Source organism: Prosopis cineraria, unplaced genomic scaffold (genome assembly GCF_029017545.1).
Source record: "Prosopis cineraria cultivar Desert tree isolate PC_DT_omini unplaced genomic scaffold, ASM2901754v1 PC1, whole genome shotgun sequence".
Lineage (NCBI taxonomy): Eukaryota > Viridiplantae > Streptophyta > Magnoliopsida > Fabales > Fabaceae > Prosopis > Prosopis cineraria.
Genome location: NW_026555332.1, coordinates 1,798,147 through 1,816,807, shown reverse-complemented (window position 1 = coordinate 1,816,807; position 18,661 = coordinate 1,798,147). Strand labels below are relative to the sequence as shown.

Sequence of the window (18,661 nt, the reverse complement as noted above, 5' to 3'; positions counted from 1 at the left end):
CTTCTTCTCAATCTTCTTAATAAAAGGAGCTAGGGATAAAAAGAGCAAGACATGTCACTTTTTCATGAAAATAAGAAAATAATTACTATGTTTATTGGTATGTGAAATATGATTGGAGATGTCTTATAATTTGGACTAGAATAATATATACTTCTTCTGCTCAAAATTATAAGGTATTTTTAACCACATATCACTCTTCAATAAATTAATTAATTATCTTCAAATTAATATCATCTTTCATATATTTATCATTATTTAATAATGTGTTTAACTTGACAATAAATATAAAATTATTTTTTATTAAGTGAATTTAAAAAATACATTAATTACATCTTAAAACATTAAAAATATTTTATATTTTTTAACATTCAACCCCTCAAAAAATAATTTATGTTTTTTTATGAAGTGATTAGATTATATGCAATAAATGATATGTGGAGAAGCCAAAAATTGCAGAACATAACTACCTCAAAAATCCAACCTGCATGAGCACCAGCAATGCGGTATGAAAAATTCAAACAAGAACTGCATAAGACAGAAAGTTAAGACAAAGATTGATCAATTTGGCCAATGTCAGGTCCGTCCAATAATTCTAATCCATAAACTTTGCAATACAGGGCAGAAATGTAAAGACAATTTACCAGTAAAAGAAATGATAAGGTGTAAGATCATGGAAAAAAATAGACAAAGCAGCTCATGTTTCCCTGCCAAGCCGCATGACCCATGTTTGGACACTGATATCAAATATAGACCCGAAAATTGCAATCAACAACTCGGTATTTTCCCTGTTACTATAGTGAGTAAGAAATTGAAATTTTGAACCATGGTAGCTAGATTCACAGGGGGACAAAAATGACTGGTCAGTATGAAATGCAATCTCCACAAACTCAGTAAAGAAACCATAACAGTCTCTGAAAATCATAGTAAATTCTACTCTGCTTCAATTCAGAATATATCCTTAATACAAAATCTCATTGAAGAAATTATTGAAAAGATACAAAATGAACAAAACAAAGGGAGGGGCCACAAGAACTCTCAAATCCATGAAAAAAGTGAAGAAATTTCATTCCTCAGCTCCAACATAAACCCTAGAAATAATTCATTAGCTTGCATAAGTTAACATCTTTAGCAGCCATATCACAATTACAGTGGTTTGCAATTAAATGAAAACCTTTCAAGATGCCGAGAACTAGATGAACATCTTGAGATGCAAGTGTAGACAGATCGTGACATAAGGGATGAGAAAATTTACAAGTCAACAGCAATGACAAAATGATCAAAATTTTTTTGATTAAACTGTTAACAGTTACAACCTGAGGGAATCCCTGAATGGTATAAACAATTGAGGACTACACTTCTTTTTTTTTCCCCCTCTTTGGTTTTGTAGATAAGTATACAAAAAGAATGGGCATAATTACAAGTGCAAATAATCAGAGGTATAAATTCTATTAGCAGCTTCCTCCGACACAGCACCGTTTATAAAAGTCAAACTGTCCATGGGAATGTATGTATCCTGGATTCGCCTTCATTAGAACATATTCAACTCAGACAGGTCATCCATTGGTATGTCTAGGCCCACTGCATCGTGATCTTGTAGATTTTCCTCCTCGATGTTCAACCAAGAGCCCAGGTCCTGATGCTCATTAAGTTCATTATCTACACCCAGTTCTATTGAGTCAAATTCATGCAAGCTTGTAAAGTCAATGTTTGCCCCAGGCTCCATGGACAAATTATTGGATGTGTGACCATGAGATACAGACTCAATTTTACATTTTCTGGCGTTCCCGTTGTCATTCACTTCACCAGAACCACTAGCGAACTGGTTCTCAGAATCAGTATTTTCTGGCAACTTGCCAAGAGATCCATTTACAGATGCAGACAGTTGGGCCGTCTTCTGTTTGGGCTTTGCTTTCGTTTTACGCTCACCCCTAGAACAACCTGCAGAGAGTCGACCAGTTTTAGCGACAGGATTTCTTCCTGAAGGGTCTTTGTCCCTCTCTCTCTCACTCCTCTTTCCCTTTGCTCCGCCCATGAAAGAACTACCAAGAATTGGTGCAGATCTCAAAGAAGCAGTAGCACCAACATCATCAAGCAGCAGCTCCTTTTTCTTCCCTCGGTTTAGTATTGGTCCTGTTCTGGCAAAATCATGGTCGGAGAGCTGGTTTAGATTCTCAAACACACCCACTGGACTAGTGCCAATTTGATCATTATCAAGACCATATTGCTCCCTAAAAGGAATGAAACCTGCAAATGCCAAGCACCAAGTTATTGTGATATTTAGATTAGTATTGATCCCCTATTAAAATATAGCAGAGTTCATGAACAGAATCGCATAAGTGAAGTTAAAGTACTTCTGGAATGTCACTACCAAAGTAAATCAACTTTCCAAATGAAAAGACTTAAATCATGTTTAAATTAGACAACCTGAGAGCACAGCCTCTCCCTCACAATTTTGACTTTGTGGTAGATTTATAGCGGCAACTGAGCCAGCATAGTTGTCATGAGCAGGCACAGCAAAAAGAATATCTTTAAGAGCAGGATCCATAAAGCAACTTCTCCCAGCATCCTCAAATTTCCTGCATCTAGCAAGAGTCCTCTTCATAAAAGCCAACGCAACTTGCTTTGATACCTTAGGGAGTCCATTTCTTGCTGCACTACTTCCACGAGTAGCCTATCAAAATTAGAGAGGGTTATTTCATACTGCAATTGTTTTCTTGAAAGTGCCAAAAAGGGAACTGGAGACCAAATAGTCAAATACAATATCACTGCTGCATGATCAGGAACAAAAATTTGAAAGTGTAAAGCAAACAACACACGTTCTGTAACTCACTTCTTTCCTGAGCCCTGACAACCCAAAGGAACAAATAAATCAACAAAGACACACTCAACAGACAAAACTGGTTTAAATTCAATTCAACAACTCAAAAAATATATCCATTACTTTCCCTTTAATACCCAAAATGAAATCTATCAAGCACCTGTTATTTGACCCCAAACAAATACTTTTATTCACTAACAACACAACAACAACTTCATTAGCACTGCGTTGTCTCATTTAACTAAATCAAAGAGCTAAAATCTAGTAAGAATGTGCCTATGAAGAAAGCTTGTTATTCAGCCCCAGAACAAGCAAGTAAATGCTCAAATATTCCAAATATCTCACACACAGTAAAAGGAAGAAGAAAGAAAGAAAAGGAAAATAAAAATACTATTTATAATTCTATCTAAGAAAACACTCCCTCCAGTCCTTATTGTAAGATACTTTCAAACATTTCATGCATTTTAAGAAAAGTTAGTTTTTTTCCTTGATATAAAAAAAATGCGATGTATTTTCATTTTTGCCCTTGGTTTTAAATAACAATGCAACTACATTAAATACTTCACGCTAATCAAGAAGGGTAAAATTGAAAAAAATAGCCTAATTATTACAAAGTATCCTATATTTTGGACCCAAAACTACTTCTAGAAGGTGTCCTACAAATAGGACCGGGAGTATACTCCTAACCAAGGTTATGATACCTAGACCAAACTAGCTGGTTCGACCGGTTGCACCAGGAATTGGTTGGGAAACCATTCTTTCCGATGGCAAACCAGCTTAACCAGTACTGAACTGGTTAGTGCACCGGTCACCAGTTTTTACTTTTGAAAAAATTAATGTTTTTAAGTTATAATTTATGCCTTTTGTACCAATGAGCATCAGGAAACAAAGAATAATGGACAAATAAGTAAAACATATGCAATATATTCTAAAATTATAAATTATAAAATAAATATCTACAATTTCAATAAATACTAATTACTATGAAGTACTAATGAATATTCCTATTGTTTAATTAAATATTACTATTAGTTGAATTTAATAATCATTTTTATGATTATGGATAATTTTTTTAATTATTTTAAGAATATATTATTCAAAATATATTAATTTATTAATGATAATAATCAGTCCGATCATGGTCCAAAAATTGAACCATGAATTGGCAGCTCATTCGGTTCAATGACCAGTCCAATTTTCATAACTTTGCTCCTAACTCAACTAAAATAAGGAATTAAAAAGAAAATAAAATTAAGCACAATTCCACATCAAAATACATTGAGAGAAGGAGAGTTAAATCCCAAAAGAGAAAATTAATGACAGTTAGGTCCCTGATTTTTTTTTTTAAATCAGTTGTAAATACCAATTCAAACAGCTGCAAATTTAAAATCTCCAATTGCAAATGTAATATTAAAATTCTAAATATGACAATTAGTTTGCTTTCAAACTCTTATTTATAACTGTTTGAATTAATATTTACAATTTATTTAAAAAAAATTATCGAGAACTTGACTGTCATTTTATCTTTTTGGGACTTTATTAGCATTCTCCCAAATATATTTACACCATTGTGCATTTCTAGCAGTACTAAACAAGCATTCAAGTCCTCGCTTATTCCAAAAATATCTGCACAATATCTTTCAAGCAAAAATTTTGCACAAACAAAAAAATATCAAGTGGCGTCATGCATGCTGAGACTGCCTATAATACAATATGATGCGGCAGACAATGATTAAATACAAATACGTAAAAGAACCAAACACCCAACTAATGAAAAAAACAAGGGAAGCAAATTACCAGCTTCTTTTTATAGGCCAATTCAACAAGTTTCTCCATAGCAACTGGCTCAAGGGCACTGCAATACAACAAGTTAATTATTCATGAGCATCTTTTCACTCCAATTTATATATCTCAAAAGTTTGAAGACCTAGTAAACTGTATACATCTAAACTATAACTTATCCTACCGTTGTTCCATTTCCCTGACTTTCTCCATTTCTTGAATAAGCTTCATTAAGTCCTCTCTCTTCTTACAAACCTGCAAAAGTGGTCATATATAGACAATACACTTCAGGAAATATGATTAAATGAATGCCTTCCTTATACTTTAGAGAACATCAAACATTAAATAATAAAACCAAAACCTGTTGGTCAAGACATTTCTGCAAATGAATAATATCTTGGTCAATAGGTTCACTGTCTCCATCAGTAAGATCAGGCTGTTAAAAGACAACCATAAAAAGATGAGTCAGTGATGAAATAAAAAAATACAAAATCCTCAAAACCAAACTTGATCATTAAACTCATATAAATACAAAGCCCGCACAAAAATGTCTGCTTCTAGAACATCTTATTTACTTTGCATTTTTAATGTTTACATAAGAAAAATGACATGAAAGGGAGGGAGGGGCAGCAGGGTGCTACAACAAACAAAAAACACCAGTACGCTAGAAAGGATGCCTTTCATATCATGTAAAATCATATTGAAGGCTTACCACTGCCTCAGGATAAAGGCCAATGCTCTGCAACTCCAGCAAGATTTTATCATCCAAACTCATTTTCTCAAATTGGCAGTTGAAAGACAATGAATGTGAAGAATCCAAATTTGCAGCTAGTAACCCACCACAACCATTTTTAGATAACTTTGGGAACAATGCAGTGTCTGAATGTAACAGTCCCTGATGTACTTGTAAAACATCATCAAGTTCTTGCTCATGGATGTTCAAGCCATTAGTAAATGTAATATTCCCATTACAATATGACACATCAGAAGCACATTGAGTCCTAACTTGAGGACTAGATACACTATGAGATTCAAATTCAGCCCCTATCAGAGATTTGTGTTCAATATCCAGAGAATCATCAGTCTCATCAACTTGATCTTCTAGGACAATAGCTGCCAAAACTCGCTGGTACAATGGTGCATCTTTGTTTTCTCCTGAATCTGCTTGTTTGTGCAAAAAGGCACTATCCAGATGCTGACCATCCATGTCAATCATTGAAGATATTTCTTTTGAATTCATTTGAATTGAAATGCTTTTCTCCTTCTGACACTGCAACAGAGAGTTGTTCTTAAGCAAGAGTCCATCCTGAGAAGAAAAAACGACACTTTAAATAATTCCCAGAATTATCTTCTAGGTTCATGTATCCTTTAACTATGTAAATTTCATCTATGCTCCAGAGCTTTTCAAGAGATTAAGTAAGTCTAATTACAGCACTTGACATTAGGCATCAAAAGTGTGCCAGTGAGCTGTAAGCTCATGACAATGAAAAATCATAGAAAAAGACAAAGAAAATAGGAAACATCAAGATAAAAAATATGCCGACAGAAAGTGTGCAAATCAATTAACCACAAATCTCAGATGTGGGAATTATATTCACTAACATTGCAGGTCAAGTTAAATGCAGATAAATGGTAAAGAAATAAGAACTGCAGATTAGCATGCTAATTAAAGACTACAAATCCATAAGGTATAGTTGAGAGTAAACTATTGATCACCAGTTACAAGGGTTAATTTCAGCAACCACAGTGAAAAGCTGAAAAGCATAGCTTCTAAAATATTACCGAGACATCATTTGTGAGACTAAATGTCTGAGACAAACCATGATCCTCCTCCATTGATTTAACCTGAAGCAAAGAAAACAAAGTTTAAGCTCTGCTTAAATTTCGTAAGAGTAAAAACATGATTGACACACCCACCAGCTGCTTCAAGTAATCTACACTTGCCAAGTTGACAGGAGCAAAAATTGGTTCCAATTTCTTCCAGAACGAACTAGAACAGCCAGCATCTAACAAAGAAACATTTAAGCCATTATACAGATACATATATGAACAGCAAGCGCAAAAACACAATCCAACTTCAAGTTGAGTTACCCACAGCTAGAATTGCTCGCAAAATTGGCAGCTTCTAACAGTTCTTCCCGGTCATCATCTGACTCCCCTGAAAACATTGAATAATACAGCAAGTGCTAAAACTATTTATATGAAGCAAGGAATTTTTTACACCTAAAAAAAATTGAAAAAACAGAACTACTATTTACACTCATTTGGGGAATGTTTTTTTCAATAGTCAATAACCATAGTTGTACAATCAATTCCCAGATGTAACGCAATGAACCTTAGGTGTGAGACCACTAATTTGCATTTGCCACTTACAGCACCCAAAAAGTCAGTATTAGCCTATACAGCATATTACAACCTAGCAAACCCCTTTACCCTCACACACCTCACCTCTCATAAACTAAAGGATAGATTACCAGTCTTCCACCTAAATCCATAATCCATATACAAATTCCCTAATCTTACAATATTAACAATCATTCTATTGTTCTGTATTAATGTTGCATCATCACACTATCAGCAAGCGTGCAACAATACATTCTCTTCTAAGAAACGACAACACTAGATTCTAGAATAAGCTATCAGGATATTCTCTGGAAAGATGCCACATCAGAAGCCATTTTCAAGACATACTTACGACATCCATCCCAAATTTTAGCAAAACCATTCAGGTTATGATTATATATATTTGGTGGGAGCCAGTCCTGAAGCTAAGCACAGTACTGACTACTGAATCCCCAGAGATTTATTGGGCTGCATGCTGCTTTTTTTTCAATTTTGAATTCCCAGGATATGTGTATATTTCTAGTTATGCCATCAATTTCAAATGTCTAAATTTAAGAATCAGGTGTTTGAGCAGATAAAAGGAACTAGTTAAATAAGTGACTTGAATGAAGCTAGGAAGCACGGATGTGCCACTTAACCTAGCGTTTCCATATCCAATACGCATCGTACACGGATACATGTCCCGATACACGTTGTCGCTCTCCTTTCATTGCTCTTGCTTCTGCTTTGCTTTCACCGTCTCCAGTGACTTGCTTGTTTGCTTTCACCATTTTTGGCGACCTTCTGTCAACAACTGCCTGTCAAGTTCTCTCCCTCCCTCTCTCTCTCTATTCCAACCCTACTCTACTTCTCCCTCACGCCTGCTTGCCCCTCCCTCTATTATTTCTGCTATGGTTAGTGGTTAGGTTATTGCTTTTTTTGGGCCAAAAGTTAGGTTATTGATTAGGCGATGAATTGATGCAGAAGGCCATATGGATTTAGGTATTTTTCATAGGCTATTGGTTTTTTTTCAATTGTATTGGCTACTGGATTTTTAATTACTTCAGGTTAGTTTAATTTTATTTATTTATTTATTTCTTTTTAATTAGATATACATAATGAGCGCGTACACGAAAAAGTGAAAGTAGCACCTATTGAGGAAAAAATGATAGAAAATCGTTTGAGATAGTTTGGGCATGTACAAAGAAGACCACGGGAGGCACTAGTGAGAAGAGTGGAACATATAACTTTGAGTCCTGTTAAGAGAAGTAGAGGAAGGCCTAAGAGAATACTCTTAAAAGTTGTTAAACACGATCTTTTAATTAATAATATCACTAAAAGCTTGGTAAATGATAGAGCACAATGACGTCTTGCACTCCATGTAACCGACCCCACCTAGTGGGATAAAGGCTTGTTGTTGTTGTAGATATACATAAATAATATTAAATTTTTTAATACATATATCCCCATACCCATATCCTAAAATTTTTAACATTTATCGCGTCACCATCTCATGTCGTATCGTATCCAATACATGTACCCATATCTGTGCAACCTAGGAATGAAGTGATCAATGTCGGCTTCTCATTATACGGGTTTTTATCACTTCGGAGACAATGTTAAGCAAGCTGTGGCATGCAATCAAAGAGCTCACATACTCAGTCATAAGCCCTAAAAATAATGAAGTTGTTACTATGATGTGTAGTAGTGGAAAGAATATGAAAGAGAGGAGGAGAAAGAGAGAGGAGAGGAGAGGAGAGGAGAGGAGAATCTAAATAGCACATCTGAATTACTTCATAAGAATATTGATAGAGGTGAAAAGGGAATAGAGAGAGAAAATAGAAATATCATTCACAAGATCCCATTACAACCTTGAGACACTATTTATAGATAATAAAACTTCCTTCCCTAACTACCCTTGTACCCCCTAATTTTCCTAATTACCCTTACTATTCCGAATTCCCATGTGTCAATATACTCCCCCCTAACAAAAGATTGCTATCCTCAAGGATCAGTACAAAAGCTGAAAGTAAAATATACATCAAAAATAAGATTTTTTTTTTTTTTGAACGAAACATAAAAGGCTGGACTACTAAAGTTAGTAAGCTGAAGAAGTTGAAAGCAGCAATAGAATCAATGTGCTCTTAGCCAGAGTCAAGGATGAGCCAACCTAATTGAACCACCCACAACATCCCATTTCCAAAAGGCTTTTAGACCCAAGAATGCTTGAGAAGCCCAACACTTAAACAAAAGAAAAACGTAGAAGCTCCCACACTTTTGTCAAGCGCACAATTATCCAAAACATATGAGAAGGGGCTTGCTGGCTACTACATGGAGAATACTTGGAGGACGCCCAGGACAAATCTGGGAATCATGGAAAACTTTGACTCTTGGAGTATAATTATTATCGCGCGCGCACCCAACAAAATATTCAAGAAGCTCAAATGAAAACCCAAAACCCATGATCTCTTGTATAGCTTCACCTAAACTAACACCAACAACCATAGCCGACTCACATGCAAAGGCGACAACGCCCCCATCCTTAATGAGCCATTCACTGCCTTGATCGATTGGCATTCCCCTTTCAACCATGAGGTCGAACCCCCTTTGGTTGATGAACAATGCAAACAACTTCAGCAAGTACAATGAAGTTTGCATAGTCAAGGTGAAGGATCCTTGCAACAACAAAGGAGCCACACATCACAATAGATAGCAACCTTTCCACCTCTACTTCTACAAAATCAGAAATCTAGGAGGAGGAGAGTTCCCATAGAAGATGCTAGAGTGGCGAAACCCTAAACTCACAAGTGACCTTTCCTCTTTGCCATTCTCGATAAACCCTCCTTATTCTATCAAGTCACTGAAACTCTATTGTTGTGCAAATGGTGTGAACAACTTGGAAGGGTTGAAACACTAAAGAAGCTGCCATTGGAGTAAGCCTTCGTCAACATACCAACCCCATTGTGTTACTAAGTCAAGAGTGATGTTGTGTGCGGCGATAACATGCCTTAGCAAGTTTTCATCAATCATACAATCACCATTGCCACCACTCTGCAATGTCAAAAAATTTGAAATCTCACTCTCATCTTGAAAATCTTGATACCAAAGTTCATTTTGAACCTTGTATTCTCCCGCAATCCTCCTCCCTTGGTCCTTGATTACATCGATTCCATCATAGCCATTTGTTGGCATTGTGCTAAACACCAAATAAGGAGAGAAAGATGTAAAAGAATTCAAAGAACCATTCAGTGTCTTTGCTACTCTGTCTTTTTCCACCTCTTCACTATCTTGCTTCTTCTAATCTTTCATGATATCCATAAAAACATCGTCCTCTTTCAGGGCATTGACATCCCCTATTTCTGCGCATTGGTCTTTTGCGTCTACATCAACAGCAAGGATGAGTGTCATATCGATATCAAACTCTTCGACAACTCTCTCATCCTTGACTTTGTCATTCACGTTTGATTCTCATTGTTGAATCTTGGAGTCCTCAGTTCCCACAGGTTCAACTTCAGGAACGTCTTGCCACTTCTTCGGTCCATATCTATCGTAAAAATTAGCAAAATGAATTGCATCGATTCCATCATAGCCATTTGTTGGCATTGTGCTAAACACCAAATAAGGAGAGAAAGATGTAAAAGAATTCAAAGAACCATTCAGTGTCTTTGCTACTCTGTCTTTTTCCACCTCTTTACTATCTTGCTTCTCTTGGTCTTTCATGATATCCATAAAAACATCATCCTCTTTCAAGGCATTGACATCCCTTATTTCTGCGCATTGGTCTTTTGTGTCTACATCAACAGCAAGGATGAGTGTCATATCGATATCAAACTCTTCGACAACTCTCTCATCCTTGACTTTGTCATTCACGTTTGATTCTCATTGTTGAATCTTGGAGTCCTCAATTCCCACAGGTTCAACTTTAGGAACGTCTTGCCACTTCTTCGGTCCATATCTATCGTGAAAATTAGCTAAACGAATTGCATTAACAAGGTTGTTCGGATTGAAGAGCTCAACGAATTGTAGAATTTCTAACCAGAATCCATTAATAAAGAAATTGATGGTTGTTGATTTTGGTGACTTTGTGTGCAACCGGAGTCTTTTAAACTTCCGCTAGTACTCCTCCACTGTAGTTTCCTGCTTCAACTATGAAAACTTTGTGACTACTGTGAGGATCAATTTTCTGGCAACCAAAAGATGAACAAGAACAACTACACACCAACAACTTGCATAGACCTCTCAAGATGGGAAGCTACTTGTTTGAGTTCCCCTATAGCCTCAAAGTGTTAGGCTAGACAAGTGTTAGTAGATTCAAGCATGGCTTGCTGAATCTCAAGGCAATGCTCCAATTCACCAATACAATCAAAGGATTGAATCTCTAGCCACTCCACAACCAAAGAAGAGGCTCTAATACCTTTGATAAAGATAAAAGGGAAATAGAGAGAGAAAATAGAAATATCATTCACAAGATCCCATTACAACCTAGAGACCCTATTTATAGATAATATAACTACCTTCCCAAACTACCCTTTTACCCCCTAATTATCCTTACTATTCCCAATTCCCATGTATCACATAGCCTCTGATTGATACATTGATTTGTATGCATGGTACTAACTCACACCTAACACTGTTTACCTACTAAAGGTTATTAACTTCCAACTAACTATATTTATTTGATTACAAATTACACATCATGCTAATTGGAGATTTCTATCGGTTGAAGCATTCTACTATTAAAAGATAAAGTTTGATACACTTAGTGTGACTCAATGAATACTCTCAACATAATATTTTTAATACATGACTTAAATCTAATCAGAATTACTATGGACATTCTGTAAGAATTCCTTAATTTAAAGTGGTAATAAATGGATTGCATTAACCATTCTATTTATGGCAAAAGGTCAACAATATTAAAATTCACGTTCCTCTTCCTTTATATAGCATTTCATGCAGAAAACAGCAAAACAATTAAATATGAATTTAGATTCACTTGATTGCATACCAATAGGTCAATAAAGGTAGATTTTAAGCATGATTATTTATCAGGATACTATTAAAACAAGTTCACTACAGTAGTAAATTAGTTGAAATTGAAATATATAGAATAATAGAAATACCTGAAAAATCAGGCGAATCACCAGTTGATGGATGCCCAAGGCGAGTAATACATTTCCTATCAGAAGATTTCTTCAGAGGAGGACGCCCAGACTTACTGAAACAATAAATCAATTGTAAGTTTCCCGATACATAAATTGAAAGATCACCATAACGTTTATCATTTAGGAACCATTTGTTTTCCATCAGAAAATAAAAAGAAAACTAATAATACAATACCTTCCATTCTTTTCAGAAATAGGCTTCGTACTTTTATGTGGCTTTGCCAAGGTTGTAGTCTCCAACTTCTCTTTTGAGGGTGAGAAGCTAGTCCTCAATATTGACGATCCCCTATTATTCCTTCCTTGTCTTCGCAGACCATCTCCAATCTCTTCTTTGCTGGGTGTCTTGTTTTTTCTTGTGGCTAAGACTAAGACAGAAGAACTTGTATTCTGAGAATTATTAGCAGCCTTTTCATCGATCTCGCTGCTTTCCAGTCCTTTCTCCTTTAATTTACTTTCAGCAGCATCAAGTTCTTCACTTTCAGATAACATGGGTGGCAAGGAACCATTTTCATGTTTCACTCTAACTTGTTGGCTGCTGTTGGCAGCACCCTTGGAAAAAAGTGATCCATTGGTAGCAGCAGAAGTCATTCTGGTACTAACATCAGAAGGAGAACAACATTCTAAAGGCATCTGTACGTCATCAGTATTCAAGACAGGAGATACCACATTTACTCTTCGAGTGCGAGAAATTTTTTGAGGTCTCTGTCCAACCCATTGGGCCATAGAGGGTGGGGAAGATCCTGTAGGCAAAGATCGCTTGCGAGTCATATTCCCACAAACTGACTGATGCTTGTTCACCTTTGAAGGTCGTTCCCAGGAATCAAGTGCTTCAGATGAACGAGATGCAATAGATGAGTTAGCAGCCACCAAGGGACCAGTTCTTGAGGCCCTTGAGGCCTTTCCTTTTGTCAATGGATAACCACCACCTATATAATTATTATCACGAACATTAAACCTAAAAGGAAAAGAAAATATCATTAAGAAAATGTTAGATGTGATAATCATATTAAATAAATGATAAATGCCTCAAGGCAACACATATCATGAATACAAAGGGGTTTATTGAATACTTGTTTCCTCTCAGTATAACCCGTTCCTTATTTGATCCATCAATTGAATCCCTTTGGACCTTTTCCTGCTCATTCTTGGCAGTAGCATATCCATTTGAACCAGCAGGCAGAGAGGAAAGATCAAGTTTGCTATTATTGCCAGATGATCCTGATCTGTAGGAGACAGACAGTTCCAAGCAGGTTACTCTTTGCTGTTAGACACAGGGTCTATCAAAAGGCACAAAACAACCACATTCAGCATCATTTAAAACAAGTAGATTGTAACTAAATGACATTAGTGTAACTAAAAGAGTCACAACAGACAATCATCATGAATGCAGTTAGACGGTTGCAAGTTAAGAAGGAACAAAATAAGTGTGATAAAATCATATCAGTTTATGCTCGACTAAATCACTTTCCAGAACTAATGAATCTTCATTTTATATCATCATTGGAATTCAAAGCATCTTAAAAACTGGTGTTACCTCAAACCTTGAGTATCAGATGACTGCAGACCAGATTCATTGGTTATCTTGAGATGCATAACCCTTTTCAGTTCCCCTTCCCCGTCACTAGATCTGGCAAAACTAGTGCCCATGGAACGTTTTCTTTTCATTTTTCTGTCCCAAGTCTCTCCTCCTGCAGGCAATTTACGAATCTTCTCCTCAACAAAATCACAATCTTCTCCACCGTCCCTAAGGGTATCTCTATCTTTTCCAGCAACCAAAGGCTGCCTCAAGATATTATTTTGTCCTTCAGCCTGGAGTTTTTCCGCACAAAAAAGTGCAAATTCAGTAAAGCCATAATTAGATAGAAGAATACTCGTCTCTTTGAGAATTAGGAAAAAATTAGAAGAAATTGATTAAGCAAGGAAAATGTAGTATTTATTAGTATGTAGTAACTACAAACTATAACAAGATTTCTGTGCCTTTATATATATATATATATATGCTGGATTTAAATAAGTCACAAGAGCAATTCAAAGCATCTCATCTTGAATTACCCAATATGTAAGGCAAATATAGAAGCAAGTTGAAGGGGCATCAACAAAACAACATATCTGCCCATCTTTCTGAAAGTAGAAATTACTTCGCTTCTTGAGTGTTAAATTATATCTCTTTATATATCCTTTGATGGTCATGTCATGAACACCACTTTCGGCAACATTAGGGTTGCCTCATGCTCCAACATAATACCCTTTATTCCAACTTCCTTTAATGCCCAACTCAGTCGTCCTTAAAATTCCACCATATGTATTTTTACCTATAAGACTAAATGGAATTCATGCATTCTTCCCATTGCCACTGAGGATTGTTGGCTTAGGATTTAGTGTCTGACGCTAAGAGAAACACACCCAAGAAAACTAAATTTTTAAAAAGAAAAAAAAAACCTGTTAATGAGAAGGAAAAATTATAACAACAGAAATAAAATATTGTACATATCAAAATCAAGACATGATATCTTTCTTATCATGCTAGCCATCAGATACACATATCCTTGCCAAAGTTCACATTACAATGCACTTAAAGAATACACTTAAAATGTCCAGCACAATTGCCGATTCAATCCTCTACACCTTTGTGGCAAGAAATGCAATGTATTTAATCAAATCAAAATGTTATGAACAAATCAACAGTCAACTAAGTAAGAAACCTGGCTACAGACCCGTATCTCAGCAATTGGTGTACGAAAGCGCTTATTCAGAGTGACATTCTTGGATCTGTCTTCCAGCCTTTGATTCACAAGTTCTGAAGTGTTGCGGTGAATCTGACCTCCCATCTTTAACAAGTTCAACCCACCCAACCTCTCATTTGGTAGCATCTCATTCCTAAGTTGCTTTTTTGAGTTTAAAGCCTCGCAATACTTGTTTAGCTTGTGTAGTGATTCATCCAACCTCTTTGATCTCCCCCTGAGAAAAATCTTCAAATTTCAGAACCGTTACACAGAATAACTACAGAAGCGAGAACAAAGCAAAAGGGAAAATATACCAGATTTTAAGAAATTTAAGGACCTCATAACCCAAATTCAATGATTTAGACAAGGCATTGAAAATGATACGCATTTGAGCATAATTGTCAAAGGCATTTGACCACCATTGCACAAAGCACTCTTGTAGCATGCACGCATGCATGCATACAAACATATATACTTTATTTATTTCCATCAAAAAATTTGTTCAACTAAAAGAATTAACTTACAGTTAAAATATATAAGGAAAAATATGTAAGAAATAAAAAGGACAACAAAAGAACTAACAAATATAGAAGCAGAGAAGGAATAAAAAGTTTAAAAAACAGAAAACATATAGAGAGAGAGGAAAAAAACAAAAAGTAAGAAAGAGAACACAACATATGAAGAAAGAGAGGCAGATTCAGAAACAGAGCAGAACAGAGAGGCAGTGAAACTAAACATAAAAAGGCTTGGGGAGACAGAAAGGAAGACTGAAACAAAGCAAAGAGGTTGAAAACTTGGTGACAGAGGAAAGACTAAGAAGTGAGGTCAGAAATGTGGCTCTTCCAAATGGCACCCCAATAGCACTTGCCATAGGCACTAGTGCAAGGTGTGCCATTTGAAATTTGCAACAACACAGCTGTAGCTTTGCCCAGCAAGCCGTGGTGCTGCAGCCTACCTTTGCATTCAAGTGCATGCCACATAGCGCATACGCAAACTCTCAATTCCACCTGGAAATTTTATTGAATAAAGAAGAGTTGTTGGCACAATTTGAACTTTGAATAAACAATCAGTATTACAAAGTTATCCCTAAGTTACCTAGCCTTGACAGAGGCCTCTACAACACTTGCTTTGAATCGTTTCAGGTCCTCGGTAGCCACTGGAGAGGAAGGCTTCAGATTAGATGCTCCAAAAGAACAATCTTCAAGGGTGCTTCCACAAGATATCCCCAATGCCTTCTTTAATTCACCTGACCGAATGTGTTTCTGATCTCCCATGTTAATAGGGTCTAACATCAAACACTGAGATAGTGGAGGCAAATCCCATGCAGAAGTGCAATTTCCTCGGAACATACTAGCACCGGAAATAAACATCCGTCCCTCATTGCCCTCCCGAAAGCTTCCAGACCTTTCCAAACTGCCGCTCGTCAAATTTCCCCTCTGCCCATACGGAACGGTCCCCTTGAAAACTAATTCCTCTGGACTAGCGGCACTTATATCAAATCTAGAGTTTCCCGACATATGTTAAAGATATTTGAACCAAGTCAAAAGTAGAGTATTTTCCACCATATTACACCTTAGTGACTCATGCAATGAGCGGTCGCTTGGACAAGTAACTAAACCATAAACAAGTGAGAGTATTTTCCACCATATTCCACTTTAGTGACTCATGCAATGAGTAGCCGCTTGGACAAGTCACTAAACCAGAAACAAGTGAGAGTATTAAGATGCATGGAACATCTGCTCCTATTAATATAATTTATTTTAGAAGTTATACAAATTCTACTGTTTGAACTTTAAATAACTCAGCATAATCTAACCGATAAAGTGAAAGGCATCCGCAATATAAAAATGTACACAACTCCGTGAAAGAACTCTCAAGACAGTTTTGACTGCAACAAACCTACGAAGGTGGAGATACTAAAATACATAAATGTTGTTTTAGAAAATAAATAACAAGTAGAAAGCAGGCCTTACATTATAAATTATAAACATGATTAAAGAATATTGGATGAGTCCTGTTCAATGTCCAATTATAGTCGCATTAAAAAATATAAAAAGAAAGAAAGAAAAATGGTCCGAGCTACAATACCCAGTAGTGCAGGAAAATATGCGTCACTAAGCAAGCCTCGCATTATTGCCAAAAGAAAAGGCTTTACAAACACTGAGTCTAGAAAAGTTCGAACCCAACCGTTAAAAACAAAAACAGAACGAAAATGAGGTTAAGCACAGAAGAGAATGCAAAGGGTCGAAAATTCAAATTGACCACCAAAAAATCCAGTAAACAAACCTCACGAAGTTCGGAACCCTAATCCCAGCAAAAATTATCAATTAGGGTTCCATGAAACTTTACCCGCGAAATTCGCAACGCGACAACAAAATCGCGAATTCGAAATTCCCGAAAAAGTTGAAAACGCGACCATTAGGTACCTGCATTGACGAAGCGATGGAGCAGGAGATCGAATTGTAGGGAAAAAGAGAGCACGTGTACGCACGAAGAGTGGGCGATTGCGCTTGAGCCCTGAAACGAGACTTGAGATTCCGCTGGGGGGTGGGGTGGAGAGAGAGAAGGGGCCCCACAGAAATTTAGGGAGCCGAGAGAAGAGATGAAGAAGATTGGAACATGAGAAGAAATCAGGGCCCTTAATCTAGTCTCGGAAATGTGTCAGCGTCAACTCGAGGGTTGACACTCGACATGTTTGGAGTTTCATGCTCAAATTCGGATGCTCGTGTTCAACCTCTTTTCTTCTCACTTTATTCTTTTGGATTTTTGGGTCATGATGATGATGATGTAATATTTTGTTGGATAATTTATTTGACTTAAAAATCTTCAGCATTGGTACGCCAAAATTGTTAAGACTCGTGATCATGAATATTAAAAAACTTACGAGAAAAGTTGGTTTTACTTTGCTTACTATATTTTTATATAATTAAATTAAAATAATTCTATTTTAAAATATTAGAAATAATAATAATAATTTTTATAGGATAAATAATATATAAAAAATCCATATGTATTGGTTTAATTAAAAACAAATATCTTAAATATGTAATTTTTTTCAAAATGTATCCTCGAACAACATATTTTATTATTTTTACACAATATGAGTGTCTTATATTTAGCACTCCAATATGAATTATTTGATAATGTTGAAATATCACACGTGTAAGAAAAAAAAAACATTTAAAGTCACGTTGTCTATATGCTACTCTTTGTAGTTTGTCCGTTGATTGAAAGGGTGGTAGAGCAATTGATGTTAGTACATGCTTTGAATTAAATTTGACTTCTTGGTCAAATATTAAGTCCCAAAGTTTTTTATTATAATTTTTTTTATGCAAGTACTTAAAAATAAAGAATGGAGAGAAAAAGAAGTGAAAATAAATTAAGTATCTATGGGTTAGGAATGAACATGATATGGTTAATACTAGGAAAAATATAAGTTTTTTGTAACTATAATTTTATTTTATTTTGATGTAATAAGTCCCTCTACTTTTGTTTATCATTTCAAGTTTCTTTAATTTTTTTCACTTTTGTAACTATAATTTTATTTTATTTTTTTTTGCAGATGATGCATTATTCTTTATGCAAGCAAAGAAAGATAATTGTAGAGTGTTCAAGCTAATTCTTGATTTATATAGTGTTGCGTTGGGGTAGAAGATGAATCTTGACAACTCTTGTATTTTTTTTCTCTACTAACACCAATTCTGATGTCAAAAAGAAGGTTGAAGATGTGTTAGGCATTAAAGCTGTTATTGAACTTGGTAAGTGCCTTGGCTTGCCATTAATTTGGAGTAGATCCAAGGTTTCTACTCTTGGATTTGTTAAAGGCAAAATTATTAAGAAGTTGCAGGGAT

The 18,661-nt window shown here is 35.8% G+C and overlaps 1 protein-coding gene across 7 annotated transcripts; it reads right to left on the bottom strand.

Annotated features, from left to right (window-relative positions):
* Nucleotides 1-1,265: 1,265 nt before the first annotated feature.
* LOC129295879 (uncharacterized) lies at nucleotides 1,266-17,503 on the bottom strand. Of its 7 annotated transcripts, XM_054934503.1 has the most exons (17): nucleotides 17,237-17,503; nucleotides 16,627-16,709; nucleotides 15,906-16,504; nucleotides 14,802-15,045; nucleotides 13,622-13,896; nucleotides 13,158-13,310; nucleotides 12,263-13,042; nucleotides 12,046-12,140; nucleotides 6,696-6,758; nucleotides 6,518-6,606; nucleotides 6,383-6,445; nucleotides 5,313-5,906; nucleotides 4,962-5,036; nucleotides 4,785-4,855; nucleotides 4,616-4,673; nucleotides 2,425-2,671; nucleotides 1,266-2,244 (listed from the first exon to the last, which is right to left on the bottom strand). In XM_054934503.1, the coding sequence occupies exons 3-17, from the start codon at nucleotides 16,325-16,327 to the stop codon at nucleotides 1,529-1,531; spliced, it is 3,945 nt and encodes a 1,314-aa protein (XP_054790478.1). In that variant the 5' UTR covers nucleotides 16,328-16,504; nucleotides 16,627-16,709; nucleotides 17,237-17,503; the 3' UTR covers nucleotides 1,266-1,528. The 7 variants fall into 7 exon arrangements, with proteins under 7 accessions (XP_054790478.1, XP_054790454.1, XP_054790462.1 ...); XM_054934479.1 differs by having other exon boundaries at nucleotides 16,627-17,503; XM_054934487.1 differs by having other exon boundaries at nucleotides 15,906-16,709.
* Nucleotides 17,504-18,661: the final 1,158 nt, after the last annotated feature.